Here is a 26,660-nt window from a genome sequence, read left to right as displayed (position 1 = left end):
ATTACTACTACAGGTGATTCCCTAAGAGTGATCAGTAGAGGAATGGTAGTTTAGAAAATGGGCCTGGATTCATTATTTTTAATTTACATTCTTATTGCTGGGTAATTCCACATTTTTCATGAAACACAGTAACAAGTTCACATGACAACCCTCTAAGTTCTCAGTTTTAACTCATTGTTAATGAATTACTCTTGTAACACTTAGCCTCTACTTCCTATTCTAAACTTTGTATCAGATGACCTTTGCCATGCATGTGAGCTTCTAATGATACATATTTAAATCAAGTTAGCAAAACGGCAATTTGAACTTCAGTCTTCATATCAGTCTCTCCTTCTGAATCAAAAAAGGAAATGACCATATACTAATTATCCAGCTGTAGACTTACAGAAAGGTTCCTAAAATCTAATTGAGCCATGCTGGCTTGAGTGAAATCTTTGGCTTGCTTATTTGTCTGATTTGCTGACATCTTTATAGGCAGTGTGATTGTAGTTAGTCTTCCTGGACTTATTGTTGCCCTGACAGTGTGAAAAATAAGTCCTCCGTGCCTGCCAGGAGTTAGTAAGAGCTTACTCCTGGAGTACAATGCTACCTTACTGCGGCCAGCTGTTTGAAAAACAAGCCCTGTGTGCCAAGAGAGATAGTGTGTGACTTGGAGGAATTGTCACCATTATTGGTCTTGGGAGTCACCTCCAATAGTATTGGATTACCGTAATTGTGGATTGGGCCATCTGTTCACTGACTGAGAATTTGTGTGTTTGGACTGGACAGTATTTCATGTGAAAAGGTCAGTGTCTGTTCACTTGGTTCCTGCCTTGCATGGTTCTTTGAAATTTGCTGCAATTTAATTTGGTGGAACAATTATGTCTTTTTCTGTGGTGCTGCAGTCCAGGATGAACCTTTGCCTTCCCAAAGAGCTTCTGCCATCCATCACGGTCACATGCTATCCTCTTCCAGTTTCTAAATCCGAGCTTCTGTAGGTCTTCTTCGACTCCATCCAGCCATCTTACTTGAGGTTGACATCATCCTCTTTGTCCTTCTGGATTACCTCAGATTCCTACATTCTTGCCACATGAACTGCCCATCTTATCCTTCCTGTTGTTTCTCGTTAACAATAACAGCTTATTCTCAAGAATAAGCAGCTTTCACTCAGTTAATACTCAGCAGAAATACAACCTGCATTTAGATCGGACTTCTTTAACTCTTGTGCAGAAAGGTGTGCAGTATACAGGTACATCCATATTCAAAAATCTTACCAGTAATCCACGAGTTTTCGAATCAAAACTGAAGAGTTTACTCAAAGGGTCATTATTTCTATTCTGTTGAGGATTTCCTTGAAAAATTAAGCTGATTCTTATGCTATATTGTTGATTGTGTTTACTTAAACTTATGGCTTGACTTTTTTGGGTTCATACACGATTTGCTCCTCAATTCCATCCTACAGAACTTGACGTGTAAATGAAAATAAATAAACAAAAAACCAACCAACGGACATTGATAGCTGTAGATGGCGCGGTCAACAATAGATTCATCCATTAATACCATGTTTCTTTTTCATAATACACAGATCTTATCATTAATTAGTACAACAGCATTTAGATTTTCCAATTTTAATAATGCAACTTAATAATCCTTTCTAGCTTCTAAAATTATAGCAATTAACATAAATTATGTGAAAGGTGATGCAATAATGTCTGTTGACAATCAATATTTTCCGATAAGTAACGTAATGCTTGTACCAGCAGCGTGCAGAAATGGCATACTTCTTTGGTAAAACGGCATTACTGCGTTAGTTACAACTAAAGAAGTAAATAAAAATTGAGCTTTCCAACATTTACTAAAAGAGTAGTCACTACAGAAGTAATTTACTGAAGTACTCCAGACTAAAGAAGTAAGAATTGCTACAGGAGTAATTTGTGCAAGTTTGGTGCTTGCCACCCTAACTGGTGCAGCAACCAGCCACTTTTATACGGATTCATAATTTATGTTTCAGACTTTCATCCATCTTCAGTTGGTGTAGTAAATTTATATTTCTACAACTACAATGGTTTTGTTGACTGCATTTCGAATCCAGCAGCTGACTTTTATTTTGTAACTTGAAGCGACATTTTTTGTATTTTTATGCATAGCACACACATTTTTAACATCACTGATGTCAAGAAGCTGTTAAATTTAGTAGGCAATAGGAATGTACGCAAGCATGTTATGATACAATTCAATATGGTATACTGGTTAATGCACAACAGTAAAATCTGTTCTTGACTGCAGTGTATTTAAAACACTACTGTCTTTCTACAGGTAAAGTTCAGGGATGGGACTGAGTAATGAGACTATGTCTAGAAAGTGACTAACTGCATATTTCTGAAACCTGAAGATATGTCAACATTTCTCTTTGGTTTGTGTGACCATGAGCACTACTTTGATCTTTACCATTTGAGTGTTTCACAAATAGGCACTCCTCTTCCTTGCTATATAATGCTATTATTCTCAGAAGTTTTTATATGTAACTATTATACTACAGACCTGTATTTTGATTGTCAAGGTATTAACTGAAACACTGAAATCATGTGGAGACAAAAAAAAATATAATTATACAAAATAAATAACACTTTAATACTGTTATTACCAACTGTACAAAATATTCAGGATTCAACATCATGCAAACACAATGGATAGAAGGAATTGGAAAATTGTTGACAGTGATGTTTGAAGTCAAAGACACCCCAATAAAAATATCCGTGGAGATACTTTTTCTCAAGGCACAAAGAGTGGCAAGAAGTATCATTCAGTCTCACAGGCATATTTGAACACCTATTGTGCTCACACACATATAAGGCAAGTAAGAGAAACAACATTATGTTTCACATTATGAAGTAAACACTTATCTTGACTCTTTAAAATAACTACAAAAGTAGCACTGGCAAAATGAAGTAAAAATAATTGTTGCTCTTATACAATATTTTAAAAACAGAACAACAAAGCATTTCCCATTAGCATGATATTTCTTATCATATTTCTCTTTCAATTCTGCCCAGAAGTAAGCGTGAATTTTTCGTGGCAATCAAACTTCTGGTCTCATATTGCCTGCAGAAATATTATATATCATATCCCTTATCCTCTGCAGTTCAGTTAACTGTCTCTGCAGAACTTCCATTTCCGCATCCTTCTGTTGGAGTGTCTTCTCTTGTGCCCTGCACACCTCCTCCAAGTTTTGAGATTCCTGCAACACATAATGAAAATGCAAACATTTCTAAAATCTTGTGATTGAGTTTTTTGTTGAATAAAAGTATTTTGTTGATGGTATAGTAAGTACTTATTAGCACCCATACAGCAACATTATCACACATTCTGTTTACTTCATTTCACAATTTGGGACAAGATCCTCAAAACTTTCTTTATCAAACAAATAAATAAAGTTGTAAAAACAACTTACCACAACATTTAATGCCATTATTGTGCTTATTCATCAGGGAGTATGGTAAGAAGTGGGGTGACAAGAGTTACTTATTTTGAGTAATGTTCATTCTTAGATTTGAAATGAAGCCAACATCAAATACCATTGTACAGGATTAAAACATAATTGGATAGGTAAAAATATCCACTCACCAAGCAGTGACAGCAGAATACACATATAAAAAAAAGATTTTATGCATGCAAGCTTTCGGGGACAATGGCTCCTTCTGGCTGAAGGGGAAGGAAGAGAGGTGAAGGAAAAAGTTTAGGAAAAGGGGTAGAACAAAGTTATCTGCTTTCTACCTTATGTGCTACCCATTCGTTTATTTATCTTACCATGCAGATTAATCAACACTTTGGCCCTGCGTCTTTTCTAGTGCTGATTTCCATGCACGTGATGGACCCATTGTTATTTACAAATTTGACTATAATAGTTTGTTTACAGTTCATTACACTGCAGGGTCCTCTTGACTGTCTTACACCGATCTATTTGCAAATTTGACATCTAATTTCTTTCCCAATCACCACTTACCTCGTTTATATGCAGTAGTTTAATGCTTTTTTGCATTTGTTTTTTGCCAAACCTCTTTGATCGACTTTTACTGCCGCCTCATACACTATCTTATTTGCCAAGAAAAATAGTTTACATTTTCACTGATGACTTTAACTTTCTGTTTGTCCAATTTTTAAAAGTTTGTCTTTTTCATGACTCACTATTGATTTTTTTTCCAATCTTTCTTTGTATGATGTAGGCCACCATTCTAGTAAGAAATTCTCGCCCACTCATTACCTCTTGTTAATAATTCTCTGTTCTCTGTCTTTTCCCACCCCTACCATTTCTAACACTCCCAACCATTCTCTCTTACTGCAATGTATCCCATCACATATTACAGTCGCTCTTTTTGAAAACATGCTATGGCACTATCAAAACTAAGGCCCCATATTCTGTCTTTTGAAACCTACTTGTCCCTTAGAGTTACTCCCAAAGGCCTAACATTGAACAACCCGGTTTCTGGATGCAACCGTACTCTACATGAGGTTCATTTCAAAAACAGCAATCTCTTGCTCGTACCAGGCTAATTTGTGACCTATATGCCTCATCAGCCAATTTCCAATCCACAAGACTTTTCTTCTACAAAATCCTGCGGTTATCTGCCCCTTATGTTTCCTGGGATGGTGTTATCCAGCAAGCCAACTGTTAACTGCAACAACATGCCAGATTTCACCTTGAAAAGCTATCCCACACCTTCTCCTAAACTACCTGAACAGTGGTTGTTTCCTTTTCTGTCTCTCTGCAGCCACCTAAACAGCCACACCATCAACAATCATTTCTCTCCTACAAATTGAGCTTGGCCAACCTCCTCAACATCCCCTTTACCACTGCCTCACAGACCGATAACAACTCAATCACATGAACCAATCAGAAAAGTACAGTGTTCGCAGCCACTTGTTTAAACCTCTCTTCCCACCTGAATCAGTTGCATTATCTAAGTGTCTCTGCATTTAATCATGCTGCTTTGGCGAAGAACATACTTTCCTTCACATGTAATGTTAACAGGAAATAACACTTTGCAACCCAATCCTAAAACCTCTCTAACAGCAAACCTGACATTGAACAGTTCTGACCACTATTTCAACATGATCCATCACCACTACCTCAAAATCCTTCCAAGAATCCCTCACATCTAGCACAGCTCCACAATCCTTCCTCTGGTCTCTAAAATATGACCTTAACCTGTCCTCTGTAGATGTCCAGGCTCAGCGTTCTCTAAAAGCTGAAGACTCCGTCATCAACCTTCCAGCAGATGAAGGATCTACTACTGTGATACTTGACCAACATGGGTATGTTAGTAAAGGTCTGTGCCAACTGCCCGATACCTCTACATACAGCTTCATTGGTTTTTCTTTCTTTCTCATTCCGTCTAGTAAGTTTCCCCTGACCTGGGGGCTCTGGGTGACTTTCTGAACTCTGCCCCTTTTCCTAAACCTCTCTAATCCTTTTCCTTCACCACTCTTCCTTCCCCTTCAAACCACCTGACAGAAGAAGGAGCCACTGACTCTGAAAGCTTCCATGCATGAAACTTTTTTTTTAAATGTGTGTGCTCCAGCCACCTTTTGGCAAGTAGATTTTTGATCCTTCCAATAACATTATATTGTCAAAAATTGATTATTTTAAAGATAATCAAAAATAATTAAACCTTAAACCCAAATAAGAAATAACCTTTATAACACTAACGGTATAGGAGATGACAGTGGCCATGTGCACATGAATATGTGTGTGTGTTTGTTTTCAACTTCTGATGAAGGACGTAGTCCGAGAGCTGAACATTTCTAGTATTCTTTTTCACTGTGCCTAGCTGTGACTCGGCACCTCCTGTATGTCATGCAACAAGTAGCTGGAGGTTGTGAACACAGGAAGGGGGAGGGGAGATTTACCTGTTAAAAATACACTTTTTCCTGCATGAAAATACACTACACTGAGAGTGAAAGTACATTTTTTCCATGTTAACTGCTGTAAAGCTTATCAATCGTTTAAATGGTAAAGGTTTTATACATCAGCGTAGAACTTCTTGGCACTTTAGGAAACAAAACCCAGCAAAAAACAATGTGCTCTGGAAAGGTCTTTGATGTGCAGCAACATGTACACTGAATATTTTCGTATTACAAATGTATACATATGAATTGCACAAAACACACCTAAGTAGCTTCCGAAGCATATGATGCAGTCCTGTCAACCAATCATGGCTCTGCTTAAGTGATTCCACTAGGCTATGACAGCAGATATTCAAAGCATAGGTCATGATACGTAGTCAGCCAATAGCAACATCACTTAAGTAGCACAAACACACAAATAGGAAAAGTTAATGGTTGAAATTAATATACACATACTCTAACTACAAGAAAGGCAAAGCTTTTAGATATAATATTGTCTGTCAAAATTTTTTTACCTTTCTTCTTGAGCGTGCGGTTAAGCAGGATCTTAAAACCACAGCTTAAATCACAGCAGCTGAATATTTCTGACAAGCAAGATTATACATTTCACTGCTGTGCATTGAACATTTTGTGGCTTACCTGGCCAAATACATGTCATTTCAAACACTTTGACATTTTCCCAAACTGCTCAAGAACTCATCTCTCACTTTTTTTGGAAGATAATTATACATTTTGATGTCATTACTGCATAATTTGTAATATATGAAAGAACTAAAATAAATACGAAAAACTAACTTTGAAGTTTGGTATTTCTTAGCATGTTACTCTTTAAGATATATTACACACAAATGCACCAGTAAAATTTTAAATAAGGGCATAAATGTCCAGTCTTCTGGGCCTGAAATGCTTCTAAGTGGCTGGTTCTCAAAATGTTAAGTTTGAATGAGAGTCAAATGATCTGATTTAAGAAATTCATTGCAGCCTCACAAGAAACATAATTCATCTTGTGTAAAAGGAAATTTATGTGGAAAGTAATGCTTCTCACAGCATCATATACAATATTTTCCTGAGACCTTTTAGAAATGAAAACAGTCTTAATGTGATGCTCACTGAAAGCAATTTGTTGTTATAAAGTACAGCATATTCTTTGGCACATTTTGCTGTCAGCAGATGCTTCCGTGTGCAACATGTTTTGCTGTTTTAAAGATTGCATCATCTTTGGAACTTACAGTTCTATTTTGGCATTGTTCTCTTATTTATGTATATTGCTGCAGATTTATTCTGCAGCAGTGGGCTAAAGCATGATAACCAAAAAGATTATGACCACTGCAGACCACAAGATTGAATACTGCCTTTAATGTTGCAGACAAATGATACAGTAAGGAAAGTACATAAGCAGAGTAGAGATGAATAGAGAACCATTATAGAAAGGTTACGGAACAAAAACAGGGAAAGCCACCAACATAAGTGACTTTAACAAAGGGCATATTTTTCTGGCTTGGTGCCTGGAATGAGCACCTCATAAATGGCAAAGCTGGTCAGATGTTTGCATGCTACTGCCTTGAACTCCTATGGAAAGTGCTTGAAGGATGGTGAACCAAGTATGTGACAAAGTGTCGGACATTTACATCTCATCATGGAACATGGTGGTCTGAGATTTGTCTGCTCTGTAAATTAGGATAGGTCATGTTCTGTGGCAATTCGAATTACAGAATACAATTCTGGTGCAAACATGTAAGTGTGTCGAGGCACATCAGATGACCTCTGCATGTTTTCAAGTCGATCCTATGACATTGTCAAATGGACAGTGGATCAGCGGAATTGTGTTGCCTGGCTGGATCAATCAAGTTTCTTGCGAGGTAATTGGGCATATCTGGATATGCTGTCATCCAGGAAAACGACTGCTCAAAACACCACCTCTGGATTTCCATATGACCTTTGGTCATAATCGAAGGCATTGACAGATTTGAATTATGTGAACTACGTGAACATTATTGTGGACCACTTGGATACCTTCATGCTTAATGCCTTCACCAATGGCACTGGCATTTTCCAGCAGGATAACTGTATCATAAGGCCAGAATTGTGTTACAGTGGTTTGAGGACATGGCAGTGAACTGAAATTGATGTCTTGACCTCCAAATTCACGTGATCTGAATCCAATGGAACATATCTGGGGCATTATCGGAAACCAGCGCTGGATCCACAAACCAACAGTACATAATTTACATAAATTTTATGACACATGCATAGACATTTGGTGCCACATGCCTCCGGATATCTATCAAGGACTTGTTCAATTAATGTCAAGCAGAGTTGCTGTTGTACTCTGTGTCCCACAGTGGATCAATGCGCAGGTGATCATAATGTTTCGGCTCATCAGTGTGTATTTTATACAACACAGTCAGAATTTCACACTGCCATAATCGTTCTTGACAAGCCAGTGATCATCATCCTCAGATTGAAGCACATGCTGCACACAATTTTATAACATCCCCACTGTGTTATCTTCAATTGTGTACTGTTAACAATGCGACAGGAATGCTACTTCACTGCTTGCGGCATGTGCATTTAGTCTGAAGATGACCACAGACAGGTAAAGATAGATTATTCATTTATCATTTTCAAAATTTAAGCAAATTATTAAGTTATAACTAATTTAGGGAGTGCAATAAAAAATTAATAACAACTTACACCAACAAAAAATTGCCCTTGGAAAATACACAGATACCATATAAATTTATTATCTTCTCAGACAAGAGTGCAGTTAATCACAACTTATTTGTCACATACATGTACCAAACAATCCAGCAACAGAAACAAACAAACCCAGCTGGTGACAAATACATTTCCGCAAACATTATTATTTACACACAGCCAGAAATAAATGACTGAAAACTAAGATGATTTACAACAATCTGCATACAAACTACAAAATAGCCTCAGAAAGTACAAAATGAAAGTTTTGAAAATAGCTGTAACTGAAGACAGAATCTATCAAGAGCAATAATATAAATTGATTACAACACAATATAACTCAGAGTAGACTTGATGCTTTTGGTTAGTCACATATCACAATTTACAAACTAAACAAACACAGGTAAGAATTCACCAAAGTATAATGAATTAAATTAGTCATGGGTAACCTTTGGTGACTTGTGGGCCTGATTCACATACTTAAGCTCGTGGACCACCTCATCACGAGGTGACAGCAGCGGTCATAGCACATGAATCAAAACTATAGCATTTGGGACATTTCTGTTTGAGAGGTAAGGCACCAATATGAATGGCATCCATTTTACAACACCCCATGTCAACAAATCATGCTTCAGAGCACACTGTTTTGAGAGTATGTTCATTTTATGTTCACCTTCTATTCAGAAGTAAACTTCGCTAAACAAATGGGTAAAGGAATACAAATCAGATCTTTAGTGTGATATCAGAACCAGCTATTTGCCAAAATGAATGGCGCAAAGATAGTTGGTTGGTTTAAAAGGAGGTTGGGGGGGGGGGACACAAAACTGCGAGGTCATCAGTCCCTTGTTCCCGGTAAAATAATTAACCACAGGAAAGAAGAAAAAAAGGAGACGTAGAGCACAATAACAGAAAGAACCAGAAGAACGACAGAAGGACAACCAACACTACTATGGACATAACAGGAAAAGAGAACCACAGAGATAAGCAAGAAACAGATAGAAGGGGTAAAAACAAGAAAGCAGATGACTGTGGCTGGCTGGCCACGAGTATAAAAAGGAAAAGCCAGCCACTCTGCGACACATCGAAACATACACCTTATTAGCGTTAGAGTGGACAAAGAACATGTGCTAAAACTTATACTGAATGATAAAACCCACTGTCACGTATAAAATGTAAAACTAAATTAGCAGATGAGGCATTATCAGCTAATATTAATGGCAACGAGTCCAGAAACTGAAGTGTCCACCACAAAGGCAGGCAGAGAAGGACAGCTCACCGAGATATGGGCCACTGTCAGCCGGGCGCCACACCGACACTGAGGTGGTCATCACGGCGCAGGAGGTAGCCGTGTGTCACCCAAGTGTGGCCAATGCGGATCCGGCAAAGAACCACAGAGTCCCTGCGAGAGGCCCACGTGGAGGACTGCCACACATTCAAAGTCTCCTTAATGGCACGCAGTTTGTTGCGCGTGCTGAGGTTATGCCATTTCATCTTCCAAAGCCGCAAAACCTTGTGACGTAGCACTGAACACAGGTCAGTTGCAAGCCGATCTCCATAAGCGGTTTCTGCGTAGTCTGTTTGGCTAGCCTGTCAGCAAGTTTGTTGCCTGGGATTCCGACGTGATCTGGGTTCCAGACAAACATCACTGACCAATTGGACTGTTCCAGGGCACATATGGACTCCTGGATGGTCACTAACAAAGGATGATGAGGGTAGCACTGGTTGATAGCTTGTAGGCTGCCGAAGGAGTCAGTACACAGGAGAAATGGCTTGCCTGGACATGAGCGGGTGTGCTCAAGAGCATGAGATATGGCCGCCAGCTCTGCAGTGAAAACACTGTCCACCATGAACATAAGCAAAGCCAATGTAACTATCAGTCATCAAGCCATCGGTGTAAACCACTTCGTGGCTTGGTACATGTCAAGAATCGAGAGGAAGTGACAGCGGAGAGCCGCGGGGTTAACTGAGTGTGGTGTGCGTACTGTAAGACCTTCAGTACACACACCATCAGATTATTTGACTTGTCGCTCTAACGAAGTAGGCGAGTGTGATTACGTAAGCTTTCCCGGCGTAATAAGTCTTGAAAATCTTTTCGGGTTTGCTGCCGGATCCTAAAATCAACTTGACTCGATATTTCGGCGATCCAACTGTTCGCCATCTTCAGGAATGCTGCTTCTGCTGATGAGTCCCGCTGAGAACTGACGCAAGATTGCAATTCAACGTCCTATATAGGCCACCGTTCAGTACACGGCGCGTGCGCCGCCCATCACGGTTTCTACCTTTCAAAACAGGGAGGTGGCGCCGCCCTTGGTGAAACATTGCTGGCAGCGATATATCGCAATCCATGCCGAACCGAAGAACGTTCAGTTTTGATGCGAGATACACAGCCTACCCGAAGATCAAGCAGAGGAAATAAGGCAAGAAGTGTCGCATACATTACGTCGGGCTCGACCACCGCGGGATAACATCTCTTCCGCAGAGAGGGCAGCCATTCGTTCCCTTAAGAATGATGACGAAGTAGTAGTTTTACCAGCTGACAAGGGGAATGCCACAGTCGTAATGACGCGGGATGATTATGTCCTAAAAATGGATTCACTTCTCAACGACACGGCGTACAGAAGACTATCTAATGACCCCACAGAAAGGATCAAACGTAAGACACTTTCACTGCTGAAAAAGAGTTCGTTGTCAGATGATTTACGTAAAAAACTTCATCCTGGTGCTGCCGTTCCACCTAGGTTGTATGGCCTGCCTAAGTTGCATAAGGAAGGGGTTCCTCTACGCCCTATTGTTAGTAATTTGGGTGCACCAACTTATAACCTCGCAAAGTACTTATCATCTGTCCTCAGTCCATTTGTTGGCAAGTGTGAGCACCATATATCTAGTTCCGTGGATTTTATTCGACGATTGGGATCTTTGAAGTTGAGTCCTTCAGATCTGTTAGTGAGTTTCGATGTGGTCTCTCTATTTACACGAGTTCCTCTGGAAGAGTCCCTTAGCTTGATCAGTGAAAGACTGGATGAAGAGCTGGTGAAGCTTTGTCGTCATGTGCTGACCTCCACGTATTTTTTATTTAACGGTAACATTTTTGAACAGAATGACGGAGTGGCTATGGGTAGTCCTTTGTCACCCATAGTCGCCAATTTATTTATGGAGGACTTCGAGGCCATGGCACTGAGGACTTCAGCTTTGCAACCAACGTGCTTTTGGAGATATGTGGACGATACGTTCTTCGTCTGGCCGCATGGACGTGATGCTCTTAACAGATTTTTGGACCACTTCAATTGTCTTCATCCCCATATCAAATTTACTATGGAGGTTGAAAATGATGGGATGCTTCCATTTTTAGACGTAATGGTTTATAAAAAACCAGATGGAACTTTGGGACACAGTGTTCACCGAAAGCCGACACATACAGATTGGTATCTGCACCCTAAGAGTTTTCATCCACCACACCAACGTAGTGGCGTCCTTAGGACTTTGGTACGGAGAGCCTATGCCATTTCCGACACAGACAGCTTAACCCAAGAACTTGAGCATTTGATGACTGTTTTTAAGGAAAATGGATATACAGAGAAACAGATTCGTCGGGCTATGGAATTTGGACCATCTCCGGAGGCGTACGAAGAGGAACATAGGTCTGTGGCCTTTCTTCCTTATGCTGGAGGCTTATCGTTTAAGATTGGACGAATTTTAAGGAATTTTAACATTAAGAGTGTGTTTCGTCCACCTTCTAAGATTAGGGCTCTTCTCGGCTCTGTGAAGGATGATTTGGGACTTAGGAAACGCGGAGTGTATAAAATCCCGTGTCAATGTGGGAAAGCTTACGTTGGCCGTTCTATTCGCACAGTGCATGACAGGTGTGTGGAACATCACCGTCACACGAGGCTACAACAGCCGGAAAAATCGGCCGTAGCAGAACACTGCCTAAATGAGGGACACAAAATGAAATTTGAGGAAACTGTTGTGATTGCCAACATTTCCGGATTTTGGGATAGTGTATATAAAGAGGCGATTGAAATTAGGTTAGCTGATAATTTAATCAACAGAGACAATGGGTTTCCTCTCAGCAAAACGTGGAATCCCGTATTATCTCGCATCAAAACTGAACGTTCTTCGGTTCGGCATGGATTGCGATATATCGCTGCCAGCAATGTTTCACCAAGGGCGGCGCCACCTCCCTGTTTTGAAAGGTAGAAACCGTGATGGGCGGCGCACGCGCCGTGTACTGAACGGTGGCCTATATAGGACGTTGAATTGCAATCTTGCGTCAGTTCTCAGCGGGACTCATCAGCAGAAGCAGCATTCCTGAAGATGGCGAACAGTTGGATCGCCGAAATATCGAGTCAAGTTGATTTTAGGATCCGGCAGCAAACCCGAAAAGATTTTCAAGAAGTAGGCGAGTGTCAGCAATATGTCTCGTGGTCTTATCATGGCGTGTTTATCTTCTGCCGTTAGGTCATACAATACAAATGCCACTTGCACGCTTAGAGTAGCAGATTGACGGTGACCAACTTTAAACAGAAATTGATTAATTTTCATATACATTTATTAAAATAATAACAAGCATAAAAATTACTTACTGTATTTACTTGAATCTAAGCCGCACTCGAATCTAAGCCGCACCTGAAAAATGAGACCCGAAATCCAGGAAAAAAAAATTTCCCGAATCTAAGCCACACCTGAAATCTGAGACTCGAAATTCAAGGGGAGAGAAAAGTTTTAGGCCGCACCTCCAAATCGAAACAAAGTTGGTCTATTGTAATATGAGGCACAATTTAGGTCGAATGAATGACGATACAGCTACAGTTTGGTTGGAGTCGTAAGCTTAGCAGTTAAGCTTTACCGGGTAGCCATTGCTATGCGTCAGGCGCTCCGTCCGTATTTATACGGATACCCTTCCTTTTTCAGGTGCTTCGTCTGGTTTGAATCGGTTGCCTTTTTTTCTTTGATCTGATAAGTGCCGTTCTCTTTGTTATAGGTGTTTACGTCACTCTAAGCTGAAAATGCATTATTGTACTGTGGCATGCATTGTTTGATGCATTCTGATAATGAGTGTTTACGACCTGTCGCCACTCACGGCATGGCTTGCTTTTGTGCGCACTACCGCCGCTTACAATAAAAAAGGAGAGGAATTGTCTCATTAGCGAAACAATGGCAAGAGACTGGTATTTGTTGTTGCTTACACTGCTGCTTTCTTTGATAATGATCAACAAGAACCAAATAATAGACTGCGTATGATAGATGTGCTGAACGAGAGTTTAGCTAAAATTATTCTCCGTTTGAAAATCTTTGCAGACGCCTCTTGTGTACATTACATTCTGCACAGAAATTAGAGTCATCTTAGATTTAAAAATCTAATCAATTGCCGTGCTTCATTTCTGATTGTATCACTATTAGGCATAAGAATAATACGAATATAAACATGACATGATATGTATATTCTTCCGCGTTTGCTGCTGTTTCACACTAGGTTCGTAGGTTATTAGGCAGACAGGATTTAAATGAGATAGCAGCAAACACGAAAGAATACATGGCAAAATGTTTATATTTGCATTATTCTTATGGTGAAGAGAATACTGCATGTGAATCACAATTCATAAAAGTTCCTATTAGCAACCATCTCTTCTCACAGGTAGGAAAAAATTCAGAACGTAGAATTGGCCATATTGACAAACATCGCAAATAGTCTTGCCAGTCGGATTTTCGTAGTACATTGAAATGCTGCTACATTCAAAGATGAACAATACGGAATTGTATTTACTTCGTTGGATAATGTATGAAAATGCAGTGGTCGAAACTCGGGGCAGCGAAAAAAGCTCGTCTTCCACTTTTTTTTAAATTTATTTACTGACACAGAGGTTTTGGCGCCAGTATTTATCTTTGTGCCTGCAAAGCATGCCTGTGTAGCGCTACATATATTCGATGGCGAAAGTTATTTGTGTCGGCACCTACCAACGTTTTTAAGAAATTCCGCTTACTTTGCACTCGATTCTAAGCCGCAGGGGGTTTTTTGGATTACAAAAACCGGAAAAAAAGTGCGGCTTAGATTCGAGTAAATACGGTAACTCGGTTATGGATGCTATTTACAATTGACAATCTGAAGATCCTTTGGTACTGGTACGTTAATATTGTTCTCTCATATATCTCTGATACTTGACAAAAGTGTCTATACATATATCTTCATGGCTATGTACAGGAATACGGTAATCTTCTTAGGCGCAGACTGAAACTTGACTATAGACTGGTACAGACAAATGTAGACTGGTACAGACTGCTGCAGACTGGTGCAGACTAATCGGAGGTCTGTACACTCGTTATAATACCTCGCGCGTTCATGTATCACTGCGCGAGTGTGATCCACAAGGAGAAAAGGTTCTACGTCAGCAGCAATCCTCATTGGCTGCGTTACATATTAATACGCGGATCAGCGGAAGCAGAATTTGGTCCGTCTCTATGGCAGCGCCATCTCGTAGTGTTGAGATGGACGAGTGCTGCGCCTGTGCTGTTGTGCTTAGCGGGGCGTGCTCTAGTGAGAAAGTTATGTACGTGCTGACTACGCGGAACTATGTACACAACACGGAGTCCTTAGGGCTATGTGAAAGGCCCAGGCAAAGCCGCAGCCTAGGTGTACGTGAATGGACCTAAAGTATAGTTGGTAAAGGCAAGGACTCCAGTTCGGAAAGAAGGGATCAGATGTGAACTGCAACTGGAAGCCCTGGTGTGGGCTGCTGATGTGGGAAATGAACTGTCGTGGGTGGGAAAAGTAGACGGTGATTTGGATGCGCAAGAGAACTACGAATGTGTGCAATGTAACTGGCGAGCAGTTGTGCATGCCTAACCTGCAATGGAGGGACTCCAACCTCCACTAGGACACTGGTTACCGGACTCGTCCTAAAAGCTCCTGTCACTAAGCGAATATCACAGTGGTGCACTGGGTCGAGTAAATGCAATGCTGAGGGCATCGTGGAACCATAAACCAGACTCCCATAGTCAAGGCAGGATTGAACATGGGCTCTGTAGAGCTGCAGCAGAATAGAGCAATCTGCACCCCAGTTGCGGAGGGCATTGAGGTGCTGCCAACACTTCCACTTAAGCTGATGAAGGTGAGGAGACCAAGTCAATCGGGCATTGACAACCAGTCGTAAAAATCGATATATCTCCACTACAGTGAGTGGATCGTCATTAAGGTAAAGTTCTGGTTCCGGATGAACAGTACGATGCTGGCAGAAGTGCATAACACATGACTTTAGGCCAAAAACTGGAAGTTTTGGGCTAGAGCTCATGACTGCACCTTGTGGATGGCTCTCTGTAGGCACTGCTCAGCAGCACCAGTACAAGTGGAGCAGTACGAAATGTGCAGAATTCGTCTCCATACAGAGAAGGTGAGACGGATGGCCCTACAGCTGCTGCTACACCATTAATGCCACTAAAAATACAGAGACACTCAATACAGAGCCCTACAGGACCCCATTCTCCTGGATATGGGGGGGGGGGGGGGGGGGGGGGGGGGGGGGGACGGGACATGGGGAACTATGAGAGACACCAACTTGGATACGACGGAGAGTACGAAGGGACAGGAAATTTTGGATAAAAATTGGGCATGGGCCTCGGAGACCCCACTTGTATAATGTGGCAAGGATATGATATCACCAGGTCATGTCATACACTTTTCGTAAATAAAATAAAGATGGCAACCATGTGTTGGCATCGGGAAAAGGCTGTTCGGATGGCAGAGTCGAGGGATACAAGATTATCAATGGTAGAGGGGCCCTGGCGGAAGCCGCCCTGACATGAAGCCAGTAGGCCACGTGACTCCAGGACCCAACCCAACCATCGACACACCATACGTTCCAGCAGCTTACAAAGAACGTTGGTGACGCTGACGGACTGATAGCTACACACATCAAGCAGGTTTTTACCAGGTTTGAGTACCAGAATGATGGTGTTCTCCTGCCATTGTGATGGAAAGACGCCATCTTACCAGATCCGGTTGAAGATAACGAGGAGATTTTGCCTGTAGTCAGATGAGAGATGTTTAATCATCAGACGGTGGATCCAATCTGGCCCAGGAGCAGGGTTGGGCAATGTGCAAGGGTACTGAGGAGCTTCCTCTCTGTAAATGGGGCGTTATATGATTCACTGTGGCATGTAGTGAACGAGAGGATTTTCCCTTCCAACCACAGTTTGAGGGTGCGAAAGGTTGGGGGGTAATTCTCCAACACAGAGGCTCGAGCATAGTGCTCAGCAAAGTGCTTGGCAGTCGCACTTGCATTGGTAGATAACATGTCATTCATTTTAACACCGGGAACACCAGTTGGGGTCTGGTACCTGAAAACACATTTATTTCTTGTCCAGACTTCGGAAGGTGACGTATGGCGCCCAATGGTCAAGACATATCTCTCCCAACACTCCTGCTTGCATTGTTTGATAAGTTGGCAAAGGCAAGTATGGAGCCGCTTATGCCGCTGTAGAGCTCGCCGACACTCTTTAATTGCTTCAGCAACTTCTGGCGACCACCAAGGAACTGCCTTTCGCCAGGGGCATCCTAAAGAGTGTGGGATCATGTTTTGTGACACAAAAACGATTGTTGTTGTCACCTGCTCAACCATCACATCGATGTTACCATGTGGGGGAGATTCAATGGTAACAGCTGAGGTGAAAGTTTCCCAGTCCACCTTGTTTAAAGCCCATCTGGGCAGGCATCTGTGGGCCTGATGCCGGCACAGCGACAGGAAGATTGGGAAGTGATCACTACCACATAGGTTGTCATGTGCTCTCCAGTGGATAGTTGGGAGAAGTCCTGGGTTTGAAACTGATAAATCAATGGCCTATTAACTACCATGAGCCACACTGGGATGTGTGGCGCCCCCAATATTTAAGAGGCAGAGGTCGAACTGAGACAGTAAAGTTTCGACATGTTTGCCTTGGCCAGTAAACATGGTGCCACCGCACAAGGGGTTATGGGCGTTTGAATCCCCCAAAAGTAGAAAAGATTTAGGGAGTTGATCAATCAGTGCAGCCAATACGTTCAGGGGTACTGGAGGAAGATATACATCGCAGACAGTTATTTCCTGCGTCATCGTTATTCTGACAGCCACAGCTTCAAGAGGGGTTTTGCAGGGGCACAGGTTCACTACAGACTGAGTTTAGAACATAAACGCAAACTTTACCTGACACTCGATTATAGTCACTACGGTTCCTGTAGTATCCCTTATGGCCGTGGAGGACAGAGGTCCGCACTGCCGGGAACCAGGTTTCCTGGAGGGCAATGCAGAAAGCAGGTGTAAAGCATAACAGTTGCCGTAGCTCAGCCAGGCGGTAGGAAAAACTGCTGCAATGCCACTGGTGGATTACGTCATCGTGAGACTGGGAAGGCATGGAACATTCAATGAGGCAGTTTACGCCTCAGGGTCACCTGCTGCCACCAACGTTTTGCCTGAGCAGTCTATATCCATTATGTCTGAGGGTCTGGCGACATCTAGGTCCTCAGTGGACGCCTGAATCTCCACCTCATCAGCAGAGCTCGTAGGTAGTGGTGGTGTGGGTGCCACCGCAATCCCCTTGGTCTTGGGAACCTTCTTTTTGGATTTCTCTTGCTGCTCCTTAGGTTTCCCTGGCTGGGAGGATTTCACTGATTCAGTCTCCAGGACTGAGGATGAGCGTGAAGCCCTACGTCCAGCTACTTTTGGGCTCTTCAGCCACTGGCAGGTGTCATCTTTCCCACTAGCAGAAGCCTAGGGAGGGAGTGACCTACGGGACCCCTTCCTAGTGAGAGGAGCTGAAGAAGACTTATGCTTCTCTGGCTCAGAAGTGGGGAATGATATCCATGATGGTTGGGAGGGTGTTGCTCCCTAAGTAGGTGGCGCGGGAGCAACAGAGAGGGAAGTGTCCCCCACCGTCAAGGGGGAAGGTGTAGTCTTCTGGTTCTGAGAGGCAACAGGAATGCGAGGAACTGATGGGGCAACAACTGTTCTCGTTGCAATGGCTTAAGAGGAGGTCATAGCCACAGGATGTATGTGCTCAAATTTCCTCTTAGCCTTGGTGTAGGTCAGTCGGTCCATGGTCTTATATTACATGATTTTCCTCTCTTCCTGTAAAATTCTGGAGTCTGGCAAGCAAGGTGAATGATACTCTCTGCAGTTGACACAGATGGGAGGTGGAACACATGGAGTATTGGGATGTGATGCACGTGTGACGCTGGAAGTACAGTGGGAAGACATATGGCCGAACTTCCAGAACCTAAAGCACAGCATCGGGGGAGGGATATATGACTTGACATCACATCGGTAGATCATCACCTTGACCTTCTCGAGCAACGTGTCACCACCGAAGGCCAAGATGAAGGCATCGCTTTATCCCTCGGATTCCGATGGACGAAACGAACACCTTGGCACTCTAAATTGGTGCGCAACTCGTCGTCAGACTGTAAAAGAAGGTCCCTGTGGAATATAATACCCTGGACCATATTTAGGCTCTTATGGGGTGTGATGGTAACAGAAACATCCCCCAACTTACCACAAGTGTGTAATGCCCATGACTGGGCAGAGGATGCTGTTTTTATCAAGACTGATCCACCTCCCCAAACTTGTCCTCCAAATGCTCCACAAATAACTGAGGTTTCATGGACATGAAAGATTCCCCATCAACTCTCATACATATGAAGTACTGGGGCAAATAAGCTTCACTGCCATCCTTAGCCTGGTGTTCCTCCCATGGTGCCACAAGGGACGGGAACGATTTGGGGGTCATATCTCTCAGCATTGAAGTTAAACTTTTCCCACTTCGGGACTGCTGGCAGCAGACCACCAGCAAGGGATGACGTACTATGCTTCATGGCGCGTTGTCTGCCCTGATGCCACCCACTCCAGAGCCCTGACACCGGCTATGAGCGCTTTTCGCTTGCTGTGTTACAAGATAAGTAATTTAGCTAGTACTTAATCATTTTTGCTGTCTATTCTATAGTATTTACGTGCATTAGAGTCAGATACATGTGATAAATTAAAGGTTTCAGTTTTATTTTCATCTGAATAAGGTAAGTGAAGTTTCTATTTAGGACAGTTCCAGGTGTACACAAACGTTTGTTTACATTCTTAACTGACGTTGAATATGCAGGATTATCAATTAATTCAGTGCACAATACTTAGTATTTGTGATTATTAGTGTCATTTAACCTCGATACATTGACGGTAGCAGTTTTTATACGTTTTTTTTAGGAATAGTGGTACTGACAGTGATTTCTAACCTCAATTGTATACTAGCGCAACCTGCGACCGTTAATAGTTAAATGTATAATACATGGTAAATTACACTACAATATCTGAGTAAATCGGTGAGACAATACAACTTCTGAGCCCTTATTACATATGGTTTAGTTAGCAGAAAGCTAAAACTCACCTCGCCATCTGCTTAAATTCCTTAGTTTGTTGTGGGCTTTAGTAATCGTGTACTGTAAGCCCATCGGTTCCTATTAAGTAGAATTTGTATTTGTGCTTCACATTCTGAACTCTTATTGTTAGCTAAAGGTTTTGTTTTGTACCTGCATCTGTCGGTGTACAATACCCAGTGTTTACGTTTATTAGTGTCATTTAGACTCCGTACATTTAAGGTAGCAGTTTTTATAGTTTTATTAGGTCACTTTCGCATGTACGTAAATGCTTGTTTAAATTACAAATACGAGGGATAATCAGTAGGTGCAGCTTACTGTAGATCACTGTTTAATTCGTTTATAATATTCACTAGATAGCCCCTAGCAGTTTACTGTAGGTCACTGTATTATTTTTTAGTATTCACTAAATAGCCCCTAGCAAGAAAATAAGCACCAGACCTTGCTTCTACCATAAATTTTTATTTTCATCACTGAGTGTCCTTTCTGCCAACTAGAGTGTAGCTGTTAACCTCGTGTGACAGTAGGTTTCCTTAAGTTTTTTATAGTAAATCAGTTATTAGCTAGATGGCTAGGGACTGTGTCTGTTGTGTGCAGATGCAGGAGGAGTTGGCCAAAGTACAAACGCAGCTGGAAGCTTTGTTGGCCACAGTCAACAAGCTCCAGAGTGCCACCTTGAGGTGCGGTGGGGGCAGCCACTGCTGTACTAGATGTGAAGGGGAGGATGTCACAGCTCTCTGTCACTGAGCTGACCTCAGGTGCAACTGAGCCGGCTGGCCCACTCTCACCTCAGTGTGGGTGGTATACTGTGTTGAGGTCTCAAGCCTCAAGGCGAAGGCTGAATGGGGGAAGCAGGCTCCTGCCAAAACCCACGCACTTTGCTAATAGATCCAGTGTGCTATCTGATGCTGGGGAGTGGGGGGAGGGGGGGGGGGGGCTGAGCTGGATCAGACTGCACCTTTGCCAGGAAGGATAGTGGCTGCTCCTTCAGCAAGGTCCAGACAGGCACGTGGGGGTAGGGGTTTGTTAGTTAATGGGAGCTCCAATGTTAGGCAGGTCACAGAGCCCCTCAGCAACATAGCGACTTGGGCGGGGAAGAAGTCCAACGTTCACTCAGTGTGTTTGCCGGGGGGGCAGCACCAACGATGCCTGTCATTGGGGTTCCAAGGAAATCCTTGGGTCCTTCCGATGGCTGACCAAATTGGTGAAGGCGGCCTCCATCTCTCGAGTAGTGGAAGCCAAGCTGACGATCTTCTGCATCGTACCCAGGGTGGACCGGGATCCTCTGGTTTGGAGTTGAGTGGAGAATCTAAACCAGAGGCTAAGTTGACTCTGTGATGAAAATGGTTGCAGATTCCTCGACCTACACTACGGGGTGGAAGGTTGTAGGACGCCCCTCGATAGATCAGGGGTGCATGACACACAGGAAGCAGCTACATGGGTAGCACAGTATTTGTGGCATGCACATGGGGTTTTTTTGGATTAGGTTCCTCCCCATGGGAAACAAACCGCTGGCCCAAAAAATTACCAGTTCATGACACTGATGTGGGTGTGCCAAGTGTAAAAATTGTTAGTTCGCCTAAACAGGTCATTCCAAAGGATTTAAATATGCTTAATCTCATGTTAGTAAATTGTTGAAGTGTCTGTAGTGAGATCCCCGAGTTAATCTTCGAAATAAACAGTAGCAATGCCAATATTGTATTAGGTACTGAGAGCTGGTTGAAACTAGACATAAAAAGCAGTGAAATTTTGAACTCTGATTGGACAATGTTTAGGAAGGATAGGACTGATGCTATGGGAGGTGGTGTGTTAATTGCAGTTAAAAGTTGTTTAAATGCAGTTGAGATCGATACTGCATCGGATTGTCAAATAATCTGGATAAAGCTGTCAATCAGACAAGCATTGACCATTGTATTAGGATGTTTTTATAGACCACCAGCATCCGCAACAAATGCCGCAGAACGTTTCAGGGAAAGTCTTGAGTACATAGGAAGTAAATATAAAAATTATCCATTAGTTATAGGTGGAGACTTCAATCTAACATCCACTGACTGGGAAAATTACACGTTTATCACAGGGGGCAGAAGCAAAGATTCGTGCGAAGTTATTCTAGGAGTGCTCTCAACATACAACCTTGAACAATTGGTTAGAAAACCAACTCGAGATGGGCAATGAGACACACTTTTAACGAATTTGAAAGCAATATTTTATCTGCAGATTCTAAAAATAACCCCAAAAAATTTTGGTCGTATGTAAAATCTATGAACGCTACAAATAATTCAACACCTTCTCTTGCTGACAGTACGGGTAATGTATTGGATGATGATAAACAGAAGGCCGAAATTCTAAACCTAGCTTTCAAAAACTTGTTTACGATAGAGGACTGCAGCACCATTCCCCCTTTCAATTATCGAACAAATGAAAGGATGTCTGACGTAGTGTTTAGTGTATCAGGGATTGTAAAACAGTTAAGATCCTTAGACGCCAGAAAGGCATCTGGTCCAGAGGGTATCCCTGTAAGATTTTATGTTAACTACGCTACAAATATAGCACCATTCTTATCAGTCATCTATCAGAGGTCATTGGAACAGCAGAAAGTTCCACGGGACTGGAAGAAGGCCCAGGTCATAGCAATCTATAAAAAGGGTAGAAAATCGGATGCACATAATTACCGGCCAATTTCACTGACATCGATTTGTTGTAGAATCATGGAACATATTTTGTGTTCAGACATAATGACCTTTCTAGACTCAGTTCCGCACTGTCGCTTGCTACAGAAAGTGCGTGCTTACAGTCTATCCAATGACATATGCGGTTGGATAGAAAGTTTTCTAACAGACAGGAAGCAGTATGTCATCCTGAAAGGGGTAACTTCAACAGAAACAAGAGTAACTTCAGGAGTGCCCAGGGCACCATAATAGGTCCTCTGCTTTTTACAATTTACATAAACGATCTGGTTGATGGTATTGACAGCGGCCTTAGACTGTTTTCCGATGATGCCGTAGTCTACAGGAAAGTAGTATCACACGAAAGTTGTGAACAAATCAATGAGGATTTGCAGAAAATAAATGCGTGGTGTAATGACTGGCAGTTAGCTCTCAATATTAGTAAGTGTAACCTACTGTGTATAACAAGGCGAAAATCTCCATTAATGTATGAGTAAAAAATAAATGATCAGTCTTTGGAAGCAGCAACATCAGCCAAATATCTGGGTGTGACTATTCGAAATGATCTCAAATGGAATGATCAGATTACACAAGTAACGAGTAAGGCGAACTCTAGATTGCGGTTTGTTGGTAGAATCCTGAAGCGATGCAGTCCTTCAACAAAGGAAATAGCTCACAATATGTTAGTTCGTGCAGTCTTAGAGTATTGTTCGTCTGTATGAGACCATTACCAGTCGGGTCTGATTCAAGAGATTGAGAAGGTCCAAAGAAGAGCGGCAAGATTCGTGACTGGTACATTTAGCCATCGCGAGAGCGTTACAAATCTCATAGAAAGTTTGAAGTGGGACACACTTGCAGATAGACGACGCGCTAAACAGAAGGCACGAAGTAGCACTATGTGGCGGCCGTGACGTCAGGGCCGAGGGTCGGCGGGTGGCTGGGGGTCGTTGGTGGGAAAGCGCCTAACCTTGAATTGTTTTGCAATGTTAATAAGATGTGAATCGGGTATATAAGGAGTAGCGATGTTTCAATTGAGTACGTTTCAGTCACTCACGGGATCCGCGAGTGGAACAGAGGGGGGGGGATATGACTTTGGCACGAATTGTGCCCTCTGCCACACACCACTTGGTGACTAGTGGAGTATATATGTAGATGTAGATCAAGGGCCCTCCCCATAGGCGCCACCCAGCCTCAGCAAGGGCCACGTGGCAGAATGGCCATTGCCGGGAATCCCGATGCCCCAGGGAGATGGGCATCTACTCCATAGCATACATGGTGAGTTAACAGTGCAGGTATCAGCAGAGCGATGCCTGTGTTGTCAGGGGGCTACAACCAACAGGGTACATGGCGGCCCCAAGACAACAGACTGGCTACTGTGCTGGATATGAGGTGCTAAGAAGTCCATGGTCATCGTCGCTGGAGAAAGTGAAACTGCATAGTGAATAGTAGAAAACGCATCCAGGAAGGTGTCCTCGCCAAAGAGATGGAGAATGATCGGGACTGCAATGCGACGATGAGAAAGTGGGCTGAAGGTCTCAATGCAAGATGGACACTATGCACCATGTAAGGCACCCTTCCCCAATTTACTCGCTGTTCAGAAAAATTTAGAAAGATGGAGATCAAACCTGACAGGGGACCATCACATAAAGGCTGAAACGTGTGAGACTCCTTTTAGTCGCCTCTTACAACAGGAAGGAACACCTTGGGCCTATTCTAACCACAAGATCCGCAGGGTGCGGGGGCAAAAGATGACATTATGTTTTGTATTTGGCACAGCTGTAAGGAGTTCTGACAATAGAAACATATAATAATAATGGCATATAGAAGAAGTCATACATGATGTACAATAGGAGGAGATCTCCCACACTGCTAATGGATGACACTCACTCACTCACTCACTCACTCACTCACTCACTCTCTCTCTCTCTACTTACCAACTGTAAAGCTTCGATCTTCTTGTTCTTCTTTTCATTTTCTCCCTGAAGTTCATGAATTACTCTGTCTCTCTTCTCTATCCGATTTTCCATTTTGGTGAGTGTTTGTGCATAGTCTAAAAATAATAATGTTTCTTTCTTCAATCTCCATTCTAATTATAATGTTCTACATTAAAAGATCATAATGACAACAAACATAAACTTAATTTAAATTATTTGAAGACATATTTCATAATTATATTCCGGCAAAGTATGAACATATTGTTTTATATACTCAATATTCGCAACCATTCACCTCATTTGTTACTTCAGTTAAGTTTATCTTGCAGATAAGAATAAATATTACTTATCTTTTGCCCCTGAATTTTTGTTACAGTTTTGTTTCTCCTAATTGTGTAAGCATCATATGGCGTCAACAAAAAAATAAAAACAGATAATTGTTTCTTAACTACAAATATTTTGTTGTGAGATACATACCGTTTTCTAGCAATGAAACACAAAATCATAAAGTGCAGTTGATTGAAAACTTATATTGTGGTTCATCTTGTGCTTATACAAGGGCAAATGGACATACATAAAGCATAGGAGACACAAATTTAAGTGCAAAATCACAGTCCTGCACTTGTACATAGCATAAATATAAAAGTAACCTAAATGTGCTGACAGAATGCACTACGTATCCTGTAAAATATGATTACTATTCATTCTTATCTAAAAGATAAACACCATACTGTTATTAATTTGTGAGTACTGTTTCACTGCAAACAAACTCACTCTACTGAAAAGCAAGCCAGTAGCTTCACCAACATATGAACGTAAACTTTCCCAGTGCATACAGTTGATTGAAAACTCTTGGGTTTCCAGCTGGATTGCAGTAGTGTCGAGATATTGCAGAAGCCATCCTACTTATACGTGCAGCATCAAGGAAGACCACATTTTTTTACTTCGGAAACACCAAGGTGCTCTGCCAAGCCCCCGACTATCACGACAGCATCATAAAAGAGTCCATCGAGATTCGTATTCGCATGAATCTTGCAAACAGAGACAAAGGATACCAACCGAGTGCAGCATGGAATCCAGTTTTAGTGGCAATTCATCAAGGGTGCACCCACCACTGTTCTCCTTACAAGATGGCTGGAATGCCCGACACAGATTCGAATTGTGTGCCACCTACCCCACCTCCACGACTTCACCTGCAGCCCATCTGCCAGCCTTTCTGTATTCCAGCCTGCCGGAGCCAGGAGGAGGTGGGCACACCACAGATATAAGTAGGACAGCCTCCGCAAAATGGCAACACTTCGCCAGAAGATAATAACTATGTCATCTGTTAAAATGTCGCAGTTTTTTTATAATACTGACACCCGGCTGGAAATCAGAGAGCTTTTCATTAGCTTCACAAATAACTTCTTGCTGTTACTGTCTTTTAAAAAATTGCTACCTTTGTTAACGTACTTTCTTAATCAGCAGGAACAGCTAGCTATCCATGCACACAGAATAGCATTAAAGTGGTACAGCAATAATTTTAACTGCACAACAGAGGTAGAAATGGCTAACATACTAGCTTGTTCAAACCTACCTGCATTTTTAGCTGTTGCCTCCTTTTCCAAATTTTTCATCTCTGCTATCTTGTCTGCTATTTCCTTATTAAGATTATTTATTTTCTTAAGTTGTTCATCGATCTTCTGCTTGCTTGCTTCAAGATCTTTTTCCTTCATTGACAATTTTGCTTTAAGTTCTTCCACATTGTTTGTCAAACCTAAGATTACTCTCTGCTTCTCTTTAAAGTCCTAAAACAATAGATATCAAAGTTGTCTGACTAAACATCTATAAGAAGAAGCATCCTCAAAGATAAATAAAAATAGATACTATTGCTACTGACAGAAGTGTGAATGTTAGGTCTCAGTACCAGATGTGCTGCTTAACTGGCCGGAAGGAAAAGTTGTAGGGAGAGGGAGGGGGGGGGGGGGGGAGGGGGGGGAGAAAAGGACCTCGGGCTAAGGAAGATACAACATGACAGGACAAGAGGAAAATAATGAATGTTGGTTTTTGCCAAAGTGGAAAGTAATCAACTCAATAAATGGGACATACCTACCA

At 42.1% G+C, this 26,660-nt stretch overlaps 1 protein-coding gene across 1 annotated transcript in view; it reads right to left on the bottom strand.

Moving 5' to 3' along the window:
- Window positions 1-2,619: 2,619 nt before the first annotated feature.
- LOC126100817 (uncharacterized) overlaps window positions 2,620-26,660 on the bottom strand; it is a 157,193-nt gene continuing 133,152 nt past the window's right edge. The window contains exons 11-13 of the mRNA XM_049911448.1: window positions 26,143-26,353; window positions 24,567-24,682; window positions 2,620-3,217 (exon numbers count right to left, since the gene is read on the bottom strand). Of these exons, the coding sequence (XP_049767405.1) occupies window positions 3,059-3,217; window positions 24,567-24,682; window positions 26,143-26,353 (486 nt within the window). The 3' untranslated portion in view covers window positions 2,620-3,058. The remainder of the gene's footprint in view (window positions 3,218-24,566; window positions 24,683-26,142; window positions 26,354-26,660) is intronic.

Source organism: Schistocerca cancellata, chromosome 9 (assembly GCF_023864275.1).
Source record: "Schistocerca cancellata isolate TAMUIC-IGC-003103 chromosome 9, iqSchCanc2.1, whole genome shotgun sequence".
Taxonomy (NCBI): domain Eukaryota; kingdom Metazoa; phylum Arthropoda; class Insecta; order Orthoptera; family Acrididae; genus Schistocerca; species Schistocerca cancellata.
This window is presented reverse-complemented; position numbering and strand designations above follow the sequence as displayed.